Raw genomic sequence first — 13,959 nt, 5'->3', positions numbered from 1 at the left:
TTCTAGTTTTTGGGTCACACCCAGCAGTGCTCAGAGATCACTCCTGGCTCTACACTCAGAAATCACTTCTGGCAGGCTCGGGGGACCATATGGGATGCTGGAACTCGAACCACCGTCCTTCTGCAGGCAAGGCAAACACCCTACCTCCATGCTATCTTTCCAGCCCCCTCAGGATACTTTTAATTCCATGCTCAGGATTAACCCCTGCCTGGGTTTGGGGACCATATATAGTATTGGGTTTAATCCTAGTTGGTTGCATTTTTTTTTTCTAGTGTGGGGGACCATGCCCAGAAGTACTCAGTGCTTACTCCTGGCTTTGCACTCAGGGGACCTGAGCTCCTGGCAGGCTCAGGGGACGTTATGGGATGCTGGGATCAAAACTGTTTGTTGGGGCCAAAGAGATAGCAGCGTTAGGGCATTTGCCCTGGAAGTGGCTGACCAAAGGTGGTTCGAATCCCGGCATCTCATATGGTCCCCCGTGCCTGTCAGGAGAGATTTCTGAGCAGATAGCCAGGAGTGTGGCCAAAAAAAAAAAAAAAAACAAACCAAAATGAAACAAAAAAACTCAGTTTTGTGACAGTTGTCACATACAAGGCTAGTGCCCTTCCTGCTGTACCTATCTGCTTAAAGTACTTCAAGGCAAGCGCGTTAGTCCTTGTACTATTGCTCAGGCCCTAAGATGAAAGTTTAATAATTGTCCACTGAGAACTAACATCTCTCAGGGCCAGAGCGATGGTGCAGCGGTAGGGTGTTTGTCTTGCACGTGGTTGACTCAGGACGGACCTGGTTAGATCCCTGGTGTCTCATATGGTTCCCCCAAGCCAGAAGTGATTTCTGAGCATAGAGCCAAGAGTAACCCCTGAGTGCTGGAACCACATGGGATGCCGGGATTCGAACCCCCGTCCTTCTGCATGCAAGGCCAACACCCTACCTCCATGCTATCTCTCTAGCCCCACCAGGAGTAATTACCGAATGCACATCAAGGAATAAACCCTGAGCATCTCCAGGTGTGGCACCAAAACAACAACAACAAAAACTAAAAAAGAAGTGCAAGTTGCCAGAGGAGCACAGCAGTGGCAGCCCAGTGCCTGCTGGTCACTGAGGAGTTCGGACTCAGGCACCCAGAGGGAAATGAAATAAGGAGGTGATGGGTCTTCCCTCCACTCCCTCCAGCACAAATCCAAGTGATCCAAGTCTCTCTACCTTCTCCCTCCATTCTGGGGCTGTGGCCTACCTGCCCACCTTACCCCTAGAGTCCCCAAGACAAGGGGACATAGAGTAGCTTGGTTGTGTGTGGCCACTGCTCTTTATTACAGCCTTAGGCATGGTCATGGAGTGCTAGAAAGAGGCGACTGGGGCTCAGGCGGAGGCCTTAGCTCCAAAGTTAGGTGTATCTGTTCGGATTCGTGTCCTCTGGCACAAAGTAGCGCTGCAGGGCAGGCTGCAGCAGGAGTGGGGGCAGCGGGCGGGTGGGCCGTGGCCAGTTGGGGGGGAAGGGTTGCAGCTCCACTCTGGGCAGAGGCAGCTTCAGCGCTCGGAGTGGGTGATGCACCTGCGGGCCTGAGAGGCAGCAGGGCGATGGGACCTCAGCGGGGTTCTGACTATTAGCCGGGCAGGTATAGGGTCCAGCCTCACTCACCGTGCAGCCTCCTGGAAGTGCGATAGACCTGGGCCTCCTGCAGCCGGAGGTAGGCCCTCCACTCCCCACTCAGCCTACTAGAGCGCCGGACCCGGGCCTCCTGCAGCTGGAGGAGGGATTCCCATTCATAGCTCCGCTTCTCAGTTCTCTGGACTTCGGCCTCCATCAGCCGGAAGATGGGGTAGAACCTGGAGGAGGGGGAAGGAGGAGTGGACGGCTGGCTCTGCAGCCTGAGTCCTGCAGGTCTTTCCCGCCATGCCAGGGATAGCCCATAGAGCCTGCCCCGTCCCACTCCAGCCCCCAACGCACACGTCTCGCCCCAACCCCAGCACCTGTTCCTCTGCCTCCGAGACTCGCCTCCTCTTCTGGTCCTGCCCACCCCAAAGGCCTAGCCCCACTCACAAGCTCTGTAAACCCCACCTGCAAGATCTCAGAAGGTACACAGAGCCTGCCCCCCTCTTCCAAGACTGCCTCGCCTCACCTTTGGGCCTTCTTGACTTGAGGGAGCACAACCTTGGGGCTCCCCGCGTGCTGGCTGGGCCAGAGGTATTGGTCGAGGGTGCGCCTCTGCAGCCTCTGAGGCTGCCAGGTGGTCAGCATGGTGCCCAGCTGCTCGCAGAAGTAGTTGAGTGCATCCATGGCCTTCAGGTCCAGCACCTGCATCTGTGACCAGTCTGAATGCTCCGGCAGCAGCGAACCGTAATCCTCCAGGCTGGAGGTGGTTAGCATATCTGGCGAAAACTGTGTCAGCACATCCGAGAGTACACAGCGGGTGTGATGGATGTGGCAGGGCTTGACTGGGGGTGACAGCGGACGCACCACCTCCCAGGTCTGCCCCTTAATCTCCTTGGGCACAGCCAGCCCCGCAGGTCTCAGAGGGAGCAGTGAGGGTGCCTTGGAGGAAGAAAGAATCTTCGGAAGCGAATCCTTGGGTCTAGGGAGCGGTGCCGAGGTCTGGGCGGTTGGAGTAGACACCACCTCCTGCACGGTGTCCGCCATCTGAGAGGGAGGGGGCTGATGCACGAAGCAGCTGCCAAAGGCAGGGCAGTGCCCGGGGCATATGCCCTCCCTGGTAGCCCCAAGAGCCCCAACAGGGCGTTGAGGGAGGATGGAGGAGGCTCCCCCTCTGGCTCAGGGCCGCCATGGGAGGCCACCCACTGCCCACTCCCACACCTCCATCTTCTGGATCATCTCCTCCAGCTTCTCTTGGCAGCGCATGTGCAGAAAGGCCTTGGACCTGCCATACAGGCCTTGCACCCAGGTCAGCATCTCCTTGTACAGGAAGCCATGAGGGTCGCAAAGGCCCATCCGGACCAGCAGACTCTGGATCTCTGGCCTGGGATGGGTGTGGAGTGGCTTAGAGGCTGGCCCTGGCCCTGACAGGCAGAGCGTAGGCTGGGACTCACCAGCAGGAGGACGGTGAGTAGAGGAAGTAGGACAAGAGCTCCACCACCACCTCGCTGGACTCCAGCGAGCAGGCCAGGAGCAGCTGCATGGCCAGCATCACGAACTTCTTCTGCGTCTCATCCTGCACAGGGCAGTCAAAGGGAGGGTAGAGGGGCAAGAAAAGGGATGAGTTGGGGCCGGAGAGATAGCATGGAAGTACGGCGTTTGCCTTTCATGCAGAGGGATGGTGGTTTGAATCCCGGCATCCCATATGGTCCCCTGTGCCTGCCAGGGGCTATTTCTGGGCATAGAGCCAGGAGGGACCCCGAGTGCCACCGGGGAGCTCACCTCCAGGCTGGGCGGCTTTTCTTGGTTGAGCATCAGCACCAAAAGGTCGTACAGACGGTCCCGCAGCTGTTGGCTTGTACTCGGCAGCAGCCGCAGCAGAGCGCGCAGGAGGTGGACTCGGTCAGCCCAGGACGTGTCTCTCAGCAGCTCCACGAACTGTGAGGCGAGACCCTCCACGGTGCCCATCTCGGGGTACGCCTGCACGGACCGCCGCAGCCAGCTGAGTACCCCCGCCACGCCCCGTCCCGTCCCCAGGCTTCGGCCCCACGGGGACTCGCTGGACCTCCAGGGTGAAGAGGGGGAAGAGGTTTTTGAACCAGTTCTGGACGATGAAGTAGAGCAGGAAATGGGGCAGATGCCCGAAGCGCTCTTGCAACAGAGTTCTTCTGTGGGAGTGTTGCTGGCTCTGGGCTGAGTCCACGGGGCTGTCACTCTGGCCCTGCATGAGCTGCCCCAGGGTCTACGGGAGGGAGGGCAGAGGGGTGAACCCAGCTGCTCTCCTGCCTCGGGGCAGCCACTGAGGCGAGGAGAAAAGCAGATACCTGTAACTCCTCTCCGTCCTGCAGCAAAGACTGCCGACCGTCCTCGTTTGCAAAGTCATAGGACATCCGCTGATCCTCCTCTTCGTCCTCCTCGTCCCCATACAGGACCAGCTTCCGCCGCCACAGCCACCGCTTGAGGGATGGCCACACTCTGCCCCAGGTCCGGATCTGCAGGCAGATGGACGAGTGGCCATGAGGTGCTTGCTGGGCGCTAGAGAGCACCCCGCCCCTTCCCCAGCCGCTTGCCTGGCGCTGGAGGTGGAAGGGTATTTTCCAGAGGGTGGGTAGACGGGGCAGCTCCGTAGAAAGCCACATTTGCTGCAGCACCACTGAGTTGGGCACACAGCCCGGGAACTGGATGGGCGGCGGGACGCTCTGCAGGTGAGCAGAGTGCGGGGGCTCAAGGAGGCCAGGAGCTCTGGTCCAGTCCCACCCCCAAAACAGCAGCAAGGCTAGAGTGGAGAAGGCCTTGTATGTTGCCACCCCGGGTGTGATCCCTGACATCCCATAAGTTCCCCCATGCTTTCAGGAATGGTCCCTAAGTGCAGAGCCAGGAGAAACCTCTGAATGCCATCAGGTGTTGTTTACCAGAAACAAAAACAACACCCCCCCCAAATCCAAAAGTAACAGCAATGGCAGGGGAGGGGTAGGTGGGCATGACCTACAATTGGTTAGATGCCAACACAATTGTTTTCAGCAAAGGGAAGGAAAGGGGGAGTGTACAAGGAAGGAGTGCAGGGAGGAAGGGGTCCCCTTACCATACTGGAACCCAATGTGGCGGGGAAGAAGCCTCTGGTCTTGGGGGCAAGTTCCTTGGTCGCCATCTTCAGCTGCAGGGGGATCTGAGCAGAGCACGGGTGCTCAGGGCCGAGCAGGCGCCCATTCCCACTGCAGCCTTCCCGCGGGCCCACTTACCTGATGCTGCAGGGCACTCAGGGGTGGCCCTATCTTTGGCCTTCCCTCCAAGAGCTGCTTCGACTCCTGAAGCTGCAGGTCCAGGCTAAGCCTCAGGCTGCTTCTCAGGGAGGAGCTAGCCAGTAGCTGGGGTGTCGGAGGGAGAGTCACCGGGGCGCAGCGTGGTGGGTGGGGAGGAGGGCAGGGGCTCACCTGGGATGCTTTGCTGTGCACTTCTGGAGAGACGGGGATTATGGGAAAGGAGACTGGGAGAGGCTGGACGGGCGGGAGCAGGTCTAGGATCTCCAGGGCTGCTGTTGGCTCCAGGACTTGGTGGTCAGCTGCCTGCAGGAACATGGGGCTGGGACTGGCTTCACTCTCCCAGAAGCTCCTGCGCTGGGAGGCCTGGCCGGTGGACAAGTCCTGGAAGGGGTGATGGAAGAGGTGTTGGCGGGCGGTGGGGCTGCTGGGCCCGGTGGGGCTGCTGCTCGCACACCTTCTGGCTTGGACCATAGATGAGACTTAAGTAGTTCTCGAAGGCCTCCTGCTGCTGCCGCCAGGACAGCAAGGGGTGGTGAGTCCGGGCCACCAGCCCCAGCTTCAGCTTCTTCAGGTCGTCGTCCCGGTTGATCAGAGCTTCCAAGTCCTGCTGCAGGGTTCCGGGGTTAGTCTGGACACACGGTCCCCAGACGTGTTCCCCCTGGGCTACCCCAGAGGAATGAGCAGGAAACCTGCCTCCACAGTCACGGGCTGCTGAGGGGTGGCTGTGCGGGGAGATGAGGCCCTGTGGGAAGAAAGGGGCTCAGATGAACAGGGCAGAGCTGCAGCGGCTCTCACTGGGCATTCTGCTCCCCCTGCAGGGCCCGGCCGGGAGTACAAGGCGCCACCAAGGACGGGGTGGGTTTGCAGTGGCCCAGGAGCCCTGGCGCCTGATGTCAAGGTCTGGCACTTGGTCCAGACCTGCTAGCACTGGGCAAGTGCTTCTTCAGGTCCAGCTTCGAGGCCCGGCTGGCCAGTATGGAGCAGACCCCACATGAGCTGTGGAGCCTCTGCAGCTGGTCTGCGGTCAGCGACGCCCGGTGAGTCAAGGGCAGAGGAGGGTCATCCACCACGTCAGGGGGTGTCTGGCACACTTTCTGGACAGGGGAAAAATGCCTCAAGCCAGTAGGGGCGCCTTCTGCCTCCAGCAGAGTTGCTGCCCACCACCCATGCCCCTGCACACCTTGAGCAGGTAGGATGTGGGCAGGTAGAGGCTGTGTGGCACAAGGCAGAGACGGGAGCCAAGCGCGAGCGCCAGGTCCCCAATGTTCCCACAGAAGGCCAGAGCCTGAGGGACCCCATCCAGCTGCAGGACCCTGGAGGGGTGTCAGTGGACAGGGGTGAAGGAACAAGATTTCAGCCACTGCTTCTCTGGCCATAGGTCACTTATGAGGGACAGGGGCAGGAGACCTCAATGGAGCAAGCTGGCCCACCCACCGCAACAGACGATTCTCTGCTGTCCAGATGCGAACGGTGCAGTCGAGGCTGGAGGAGGCGTACAGCTTGAGCAAGGGGCAGCAGCAGAGGCCTGGGCGGGTCGGGACTCAGGGTCAAGGGCCAAGGGCCAAGGGCCAGAGCCACCGGTGGAGCCTTGGCCTCGGCCTCTGCCCTGCTCCCCTACCAGTGATGTGATCAGTGGGATCGTCCTGGGGTGGGTGGTCCTGACGGGGGCCGTGGTCCAGGCTGAAGTGCACCAGGCCATAGGTGGCGCTGTCCAGGTTCTCAAAGCCCACGGCGATGGTCCTGCCGAGGATGCACAGTGCCACGGCCGGATGGTAGGAGCGAAAGGTGCAAAGCAGGCTCAGGCTCTCCTCGGCATAGGGGAAGACCCGCCACACCTTCACCATCAGGTCCCCACCTGTGGCAGAGGCAAAAAGGCAGAGGGGTCTTCAGTCCCTGCAGGAGCCCCCCTGCAGGGTCAGGGCAGGGGCAGTACTGACCAGAGGTGACAATGCTGTTCCAGGTGGATGCGATGGCTATGACAGGGCTAGGGCAGTGTGCGTCTGTGTAGAAGGTGGTCTTCCAGGAGAGCAGCTCCAGAACCTCCAGCTTGCCATCTGTGTGCCCCACCAGGGGCAAGTACCTGCGGGCGTCCAGTGGGGGGTGGGGAATACGAGTCCACCTTCCACAGCAGCCATGCCCACGTGTCCACTACCTCTGCCCACTTCAGAACACAATAACGCCCACCGCCACTGAAGCCACGCTCACTCACCACCGACTCTGCCCTCTTCCCAGGAAGCGATGCTCTCAAATCCACGTCTTTGCCCACCCCCAGCCATGGTATTGCCCACCCCCAACTGAGGCCATGCCCAAGCATCCCCTGCCTGTCTGCCTCCAAGCGAGGCCATGCCCACACCCACTGGATCCATGCCCACTGCTCATCGACTCCGCCCATGCCCTCCTCCCACTGTCCTGTCCACCTCCCACCTTCCACCGCCCCACCGTCCTCGCTGGCTCTAGCACCCACCGGTTCTTGTCTTTCCAGGTCCCGGCCGTGTCTGAAGGGTGCACCTGGGCTCCATGCTGTCGCACCATTTCCCAGGAGTCGAATGCGCTCTTGGGGTCCGAGACGTGGCTGTAAAGGTGCAGGCAGCAGGGCCGCGGACTTGGGGGTGGTGGCGGGAGCTTGCGGTGCAGCACGCGCATGGGGCAGCAGGCTGCTGTGGCAAACACCAGGTGTCCAGCGCCCGTGAGCAGACACAGGACCTCCAGCGGCAGACAATAGGCCACTGCGGCCGCACTGTCCTCAGGCCGGAGCAGCAGGACGCACACGGTCAGCCCGGTTGCTACTGACACCAGGTAGACTGAGCCATCAGCACAGGCACACACGAGGCGCTCGGGCAGCGGGGGCTGCATGGGGGGCTGCATGGGCCCGGGCAGGGGGGGTGCCACTTGCAGCTGCAGCACTGGTGCAGACAGCTGAGCCAGGGGCATGTAGAGGGTACGCAGGCGCCACAACTGCAGGCTCAGGGTGCGCAAGCAGAGCAGTGGGCGGCCTGGGCCGGCGGGCGGCAGCAGGCCAGTCACTGGCCCCAGCGGCTGGACCGGTCCCAGAGAATCTAGCGCCACCTCGCCCACCTGCATCGCTTCCTGCAGATCCCACGTCCGAAGCGTCCCATCCTGCGAGGCTGATACCAGTAGGGATGTGTCCGGAAGGAGAGCCAGCGCTGTCACTGGGCCTGCATGGGTGCCAGAGGGGCGGTTCCATCGGGGCCCCAGCTGGGTTGTGGTGGGGTGTGGAGGGAGGTTGGGGCAGGGAGAAGCCAGGTGGCAGAGCGCACCTGTGTGGCCTAGGAATACCATCCGGATCTGCCAGTTCAGCTCCCACACCTTCACCGTGCTATCCCGGGAAGCCGTGATGGTGGCGGTCAGTTCTCTGCAGTACACCAGGTCCATGATGGTGCTGCAAACCAGGCAGCCCGCGGACTCAGAGAGCTCCTCCCAGGCCAGCCTGGCCCCCTCAACACCTTGGCCTTGTGCCCCAGGACCCCTCACGTTTTATGGAGATTCCGGTGCACGTTTACGAGGGCCCAGGAGTGCAGCTCGACGGTGAGGGTGAGCACTTCGGAGCCATACACGGCGAAGCAGCAGCTGGAACCCGGGGCTGTCTCGGGTCCCAGGACCAACCTCATGAAGGCTGCCTGGGGGCATGGCTGTGGCTGTAGAGGGGGCCCGCACCGCAGCAGTAAGTTCCCTCCCGCATGGAACTTCCAGAGGGACAGGCCTCCTCCGGTGTCAGCTACCAGCAGCTGCTCCAGGCTGGGTACTAGCAGGCAGCTAATGGGCTTGTGTTGGAGCCTCTGCCTCACCCTGGGCTCACTTAGCCAGAGCAAGCTGAAGTCGGGCCTCAACAAAGCCAGGCCCAAGGGGCCCCAGCCCACGAAGTGAGCCACGGTGTCCATCTGGCCCAGCACCCTCAGCAGCCCTGCCAGAGGCAGAGGCGCCTGGAGCTTTCTCTCCACGAAGCCACTGTCTCGGTACAGGTGCAGGAAACCAGCACCGTCCAGAAGCACAAAGCGGCCGGCCCCCGCATCCTGCACCACAGCTCTCAGCCCCGCTGCCACCTCCAGCACACGCACTGGCTCCAGCCCCTGTGTCAGGCGGGTCGGACGCAGCTCAGCGGATTTTTCCTGCAAGGGAGTGAGGGGTTAGGGACGGGGCTGCAGGGGGAGCTAGTGGCTCGGGTGGAGGGGACCCAGGCAGTGTTGTGCAGAGGACGCTCTCAGTGAGAGGCAGGTGTCACACCTTCTCCACAACGTCGTGGAGGTGGGAACGGAGTAGCAGCCAGCGCTGGAAGGCATGGGTAGGTAGGTACAGATTCATCTTTTGCTGGGAGTTGCTGGGCCGAGGCTGTGGGTGGAAGCTCAGTCTCGGGCCCCCGACCAACCCTGGCAACCAAGACTGCCTGGGGGAGCTGGTGCCTGGCAGAAGCAGAGATGGGCAGAGCTATGTCCTGGTTTGGGGAGTGGAGGTAAGGAGGGGGGAGGCTTGGCCACAGTGCTCAGGCCCTGGCACCAGAGAATTCAAACCGCAGGTTACCCAGGGCCTGGAGTGATAGCACATCCGGAGGGTATTTGTCTTACATGCAGCCTACCCAGGGTCTATCCTGGGGATCCCATATGGTCCCCTGAGCCTACCAGGGGTAATTTCTCGGCAGAGCCAGGAGTAACCTGAGCACCGCTGGGCTACCAAAAGCACAACAAAGAAAACCCCAGGGTCTCTGGCAAGAAGACATAGCCTGAAGCCCTGTTCCTTCTCTGGCTCCCCCGCCCCACCCTGTGCCCTAAGTAGGCTGCAGGGGATCTGAAGGTTAGCACTCTGCACTTGTCTCCACTGGGTTTGCTCAGTGACCTAACAGCCTCCACTACCAACGGCTGTTTCCAGACACGCGCAGACAAGCCCCGCCCCCGGGCCTGATAGAGCTGCTGCCGCGTTCTAAACTAGGGGAGACCCATACTGCCCCCCAAGCCAGGAGGGATTTCTCAGCTCAGAGCCAGGAGTAAACCCTGAGGTCACTGGGTGTGGCCCCAAAACAAACAATAAAGTGAGATTGCTAAAGGCTGCAGTTCACCTTCCTTTTCAATGGTTCAGGTGCTGGGCTGATGGACCCAGGTTAGACTCCCAGCATCGGGAGTCCCGTGGGGTGTGTGTGTGTGTGTTCCAAAAGCAAACAAACAGAAAACAATGCTTCAGGTGCCTAAATCCTGGCTTGACCTCTAAACCTAAACAAGCCCGAGAGCCAACCACTGCTAAGAAATGGGTCATCTTGCCCACTTGGCCCGCTCCCCCCAGCCCCCTCCAAGCCATCCAGTGAGAAGACACAAACTTTTATTGGAAACAAACGAGCTGTAGCAAAGTGACACTCAGTGCACACTGCCCAGTGGGCAAGAGGGGGGTCCAGGTGGGAGTCTGGGACTGGCCAGACCCAGGCGTGTCAACACGGGCGGGGGAGGGGCTGCCTGCTGGGTCTTGGGCCCCTGGGGCTGGAGTGCGCAGGCCCAGGCCTAACCCAGTACAAAATACAAAAATAAACTCTGTGGTCCTGCAGCACCGCCGTCACATCAGCTCCTCGGGGCCTGGTGGAGGGTCTTCCAACAGGCCCACTGCAGTCCTGTCTAGCCAGCGCCGTGAGCAGCAGGAGCCTTGGGGCTGAGTGCTTGGACATCCATAGCAAAAGCCCAAGGGCCAAGCCGGCCGAGTGGTCTCAAGTGGGGTGGTGCTGAGTGGGGCAGGTCCAGGCACTGGTCGAAGCAGACGCAGGGAAGGTCTCTGCTCCTGCCTCTCACATACACATCACCGGGACCCTGGGTAGAAGCAGACAGGAGGCCATGTTACACCGGGCGGTGGGGCCTTAGCCGTGACCCGGCTACCCCAGGTTCAGCACGTACCTGTCCTCCTCCATCGTGCCACTCTCCTCAGGCCCGCCCTTGCTGCCTCTACCCCTACTCTCCTCTTCTTCCTCTTCCTCCTCCTCCTCTTCCACCTCCTCCTCCAGCTCCATGTCCAGCTCGTTGCCCGCCTCAGAGGGGGTATAAGTAGACCCGCTGCAGTGGGGAGGAGAGGGATATGCCTTAGGAACCTGCTAATCAACACCGGGTAAAGTGCAAGGGTGACACTGGCCCACCTGATGGAGCGGCAGCTAAAGAAGACGATCCGTTTAAGACGCTTATTGTAGAAGAAGTAGTTGAAGGACCAGAGGCTGCCATCCTCCCCGAAGGGGTCCGAGTCCAGGTCTGGGTTGTAGCTAAGGAAGAGGGGCCAGAGGCAGCGTGAGGGACCAGGCCCCCAGCCCACACCTAGGGTCCCCTGGGGATGCAGCTCACCTGTAGATGTCACACTCGGCCAGGCAGATCTCCTCATCCACCGCGTTCCACAGCTGTGGCTTTAGGGCCTTGAAATCCTCCCGCACAGCTGAGAACAGGCTGCAGTTGACTGCATTCACCACCTGTGGTGGCCATAGGAAGGGCTCAGGATCCCAAGATGCGGGGAGAAGCGGGGGGAGCACAGTGGACGGGCCACGGAGGGTGCCCCGTAGTCTTCCCCGTTCTCACCCAGCTCAGACTGGGCTCCCGGCTGAACTCGTGGCTCCGTGCGGTGCTGAAGTCGTAATCGGGCCGGAAGGACTCATTCAGAGTGGCGATCAGGTAGAAGAGGGTCTTCCGACTGCACTTGTCGCTCAGCGGGCCTTCGTCCTCACCTCCTTGGCTCTTACTCAGTCTGCAGAGATGAGTCAGTCCAGCCTGGCCCGGCTGACCCAGCAGAACCCCCCTCCCCTCACTCCGGGGCTCACCTGCTGGGACTGAGGCTGGACGTCTGCGGTGGGGACAGTGCCTCCAGCACGTGGGGCTGCCCCTCCTGGCAGAACTGCTTGAACATATGCTTGTCGTCGCCCGCCATCTTGCAAGAGTAGCTCTCTATCCTGTGACACGACACAGGCAGCCCGTGGGCCAGGGTGGACGGACTTTGGATCCACGGTTCCCCAGAGCTGTCCCGGGCCCCCGCCTCACCTGCCAATGATGTGGGCATCTCCCGTCTCCACAGTCAGCTGCGAGTTAATGGCCTCAAAACTCGAGTTCTCCAGCAGCTTCATGTCTTTGCAGAGGGTCCTGCACACTCAAGAGCTACTGCTGCCTGAAAGAGAATGAAGTCGGTCCACGGGCCGCACTTTCTCCCCTCCAGAAAGCAGAAACCACCCGCACCAAAACAAACTGGATCCCTCCTAGCCAGCTTCCCAAGCCCTGTGCCAAGCTAGCAGGGGAGGTCCAGTGGAGGATCCTGTTACCTGAAAGCTGCAGACTAGGTAGGCCCCAGCTCTGCCACTCCCTTTGTGCCTCCTTCCCACCAGCTGCGGCTGCTGGCTTAACCTCCATCTCTATTCTCCCCGCTTCTCGATGTGAGAGCCCTACCCTCGATGAGGAGGTCACAGTGAGCCTCTGAAGGGCCCTGTGCCTAGGCTGCCTCAATCGGATGGAGAACCCACCTTTCCACAGCTCAAGATAGCATCTACATTTTTTGTTTTACTTTTGGACCTCACTCGGCACCGCTCAGAAATTACTCCTGGGGCTGGAGAGTGAGCACGGAGGTAGAGCGTTTGCCTTGCATGCAGAAGGACGGTGGTTGGAATCTAGACATCCCATAGGGGCCCCTGTGCCTGCCAGGAGTGATTTCTGAGCGCAGAGCCAGGAGGAACCCCTGAGCGCTGCCGGGTGGGACCCAAAACAAAAGGCAAAAAGAAATGACTCCTCGCAAGGGATAGAGGGGAGGTCTGGGACCTGACTCGGCATAGCCCGCGTGTAAGGCAGACGCTCTCCCTGTGTCCTGGCATCACTCGGGCCTCTCAAGGCAGCTTCTAGACCAAAAAGGTAAAACCCATGGCTCTCCGTTCTCCGCCAGTGCTCTGAATTCCTGCAGAGTCCACCAGGAGACGGTGGAGGAGGCAGCGACGGTGCCTGCCAGGGCTTGCTTTGCTGCCTCCCACCAGGACCCGTGCGCGAGAACTACAAGTCCCATGGTGCACAGCGTCCGCGGTGCGAGGTGCGCAGGCGCGGCGGCGGCGCGGGGCATGCTGGAGCCTGTAGTCCCGAAGGCCCTCGAGCCGCCGCCTGCCCGGGCAGGCCCCGGAGGGCGAGCGGGCGGACGGACACCCACCTGCCGGGCTGGCTCGACGGGGCCGGGGTCGTGGGCGGTGGCGGGCGAAGGCGCGGCGCGGGCTCCGGCTGGGGCGCGAGCTCCTCACGACCGGAGGGCGGGGCGGCGGCCTCCGCTCGGGCCGCGCAGTCTCCGGGGGAAGCAGCTCCGCGGCGACGTCCCGTTACTCCCGGCCCGGCCGGCCCGCGCGGGCTGCCACGGCGGCGACATCGCCTCGCCCTGCACGGCGCCCGGCCACCGCCCCGAACACGCAGCGAAGGAGCGGGCGAGCGGGCGAGCGAGCGAGCGAGCTAGCAGACGGGCGACCTCTGCTTCCACGGGCCGGACAACAACAAGCGTCCGCAAGGCCAGCCCCACGCCGCGGATTGGTCGGCTCCAACTCCGGCAGTCCGGAGCGCGCGCGGCCATTGGCTGCGCTGGCTGCCATTCACTCTCGGTCTCTGATTTCTATTGGCTACTATTCCCGTCTGTCACAGGAGGCAGCCCCTTCCCTGGCTCTCATTGGCTGTAGCCCTGAATAGCCCCGCCCCAAGTCTGGGCTTTTTGAGAGGGACGGGCTAGAGCGTAAGCTTGGGGAACCCGGAAGCGGTTGCCAGAAGCCTCCGCAAGGCCAGCCCCCACGCCTCGGATTGGCCAGCTCCAGCTCCGGCAGTCTGGAGCGCGCGCTGCTGTTGGTGGCCCTGGATGTCCGTCAACTCAGTCTTTAATTTCTATTGGCTACGAAGCCCGTCTGTCCCAGGAGTCCTAGCCTCGCGCTCATTGGCTGTAGTCCTGGGCCGACCCGCCCTCCGTGCCTGGGCTTTCGAGAGGGGCGGGGCTGGAGCGCAAGCTGGGAAATCGGAAGCGGTTGCAGACGCTGCTGCGACTTCTTGCGTCGTCCGGGCCGTGCCCGGAACTTTAATTCCGGCTCTGGTTTCCGGCCGGCGGCGCCGCGCGACGGACCGACCCGGCGGAAATGCCCTC

At 61.5% G+C, this 13,959-nt stretch overlaps 2 protein-coding genes across 2 annotated transcripts; both read right to left on the bottom strand.

Moving 5' to 3' along the window:
* Positions 1-1,283: 1,283 nt before the first annotated feature.
* On the bottom strand, positions 1,284-10,513 carry WDR97 (WD repeat domain 97). Its single transcript, XM_049765641.1, has 23 exons — positions 10,400-10,513; positions 9,094-9,198; positions 8,344-8,978; positions 8,130-8,251; positions 7,316-8,027; positions 6,789-6,931; positions 6,470-6,706; positions 6,286-6,376; positions 6,032-6,164; positions 5,770-5,945; positions 5,545-5,593; positions 5,306-5,479; positions 5,023-5,232; positions 4,831-4,956; positions 4,599-4,757; positions 3,916-4,290; positions 3,657-3,833; positions 3,374-3,571; positions 3,046-3,167; positions 2,805-2,975; positions 2,121-2,765; positions 1,640-1,827; positions 1,284-1,560 (listed from the first exon to the last, which is right to left on the bottom strand). The coding sequence occupies exons 1-23, from the start codon at positions 10,511-10,513 to the stop codon at positions 1,385-1,387; spliced, it is 5,238 nt and encodes a 1,745-aa protein (XP_049621598.1). The 3' UTR covers positions 1,284-1,384.
* Positions 10,160-13,107, bottom strand: MAF1 (MAF1 homolog, negative regulator of RNA polymerase III). Its single transcript, XM_049765592.1, has 8 exons — positions 12,997-13,107; positions 11,856-11,979; positions 11,639-11,767; positions 11,400-11,565; positions 11,172-11,293; positions 10,973-11,092; positions 10,737-10,892; positions 10,160-10,652 (listed from the first exon to the last, which is right to left on the bottom strand). The coding sequence occupies exons 2-8, from the start codon at positions 11,936-11,938 to the stop codon at positions 10,631-10,633; spliced, it is 798 nt and encodes a 265-aa protein (XP_049621549.1). The 5' UTR covers positions 11,939-11,979; positions 12,997-13,107; the 3' UTR covers positions 10,160-10,630.
* Between the last annotated feature and the right edge of the window lie 852 nt (positions 13,108-13,959).

The sequence above is a fragment of the Suncus etruscus genome, chromosome 19 (assembly GCF_024139225.1).
Source record: "Suncus etruscus isolate mSunEtr1 chromosome 19, mSunEtr1.pri.cur, whole genome shotgun sequence".
Classification (NCBI taxonomy): Eukaryota; Metazoa; Chordata; class Mammalia; order Eulipotyphla; family Soricidae; genus Suncus; species Suncus etruscus.
Note: the sequence above shows the minus strand (reverse complement) of the source record. Positions and strands in the feature narration are given on the sequence as shown.

What these genes read in the sequence shown, in the direction of transcription:
- WDR97 (XM_049765641.1), bottom strand. Translation starts at nt 10,513, where the DNA reads ATGTCCAAGCACTCAGCCCCAAGGCTCCTGCTGCTCACGGCGCTGGCT. An exon ending in AAAAGCCGCCCAGCCTGGAG is followed by an intron (nt 3,168 to 3,373) that starts GTGAGCTCCCCG and finishes TGCCCTGTGCAG; the next exon opens with GATGAGACGCAGAAGAAGTT. An exon ending in CAAGTCAAGAAGGCCCAAAG is followed by an intron (nt 1,828 to 2,120) that starts GTGAGGCGAGGC and finishes CCCCTCCTCCAG; the next exon opens with GTTCTACCCCATCTTCCGGC.
- MAF1 (XM_049765592.1), bottom strand. Translation starts at nt 11,938, where the DNA reads ATGAAGCTGCTGGAGAACTCGAGTTTTGAGGCCATTAACTCGCAGCTG. An exon ending in TCCAGCCTCAGTCCCAGCAG is followed by an intron (nt 11,566 to 11,638) that starts GTGAGCCCCGGA and finishes TCATCTCTGCAG; the next exon opens with ACTGAGTAAGAGCCAAGGAG. An exon ending in GCCGAGTGTGACATCTACAG is followed by an intron (nt 11,093 to 11,171) that starts GTGAGCTGCATC and finishes CCTCTTCCTTAG; the next exon opens with CTACAACCCAGACCTGGACT.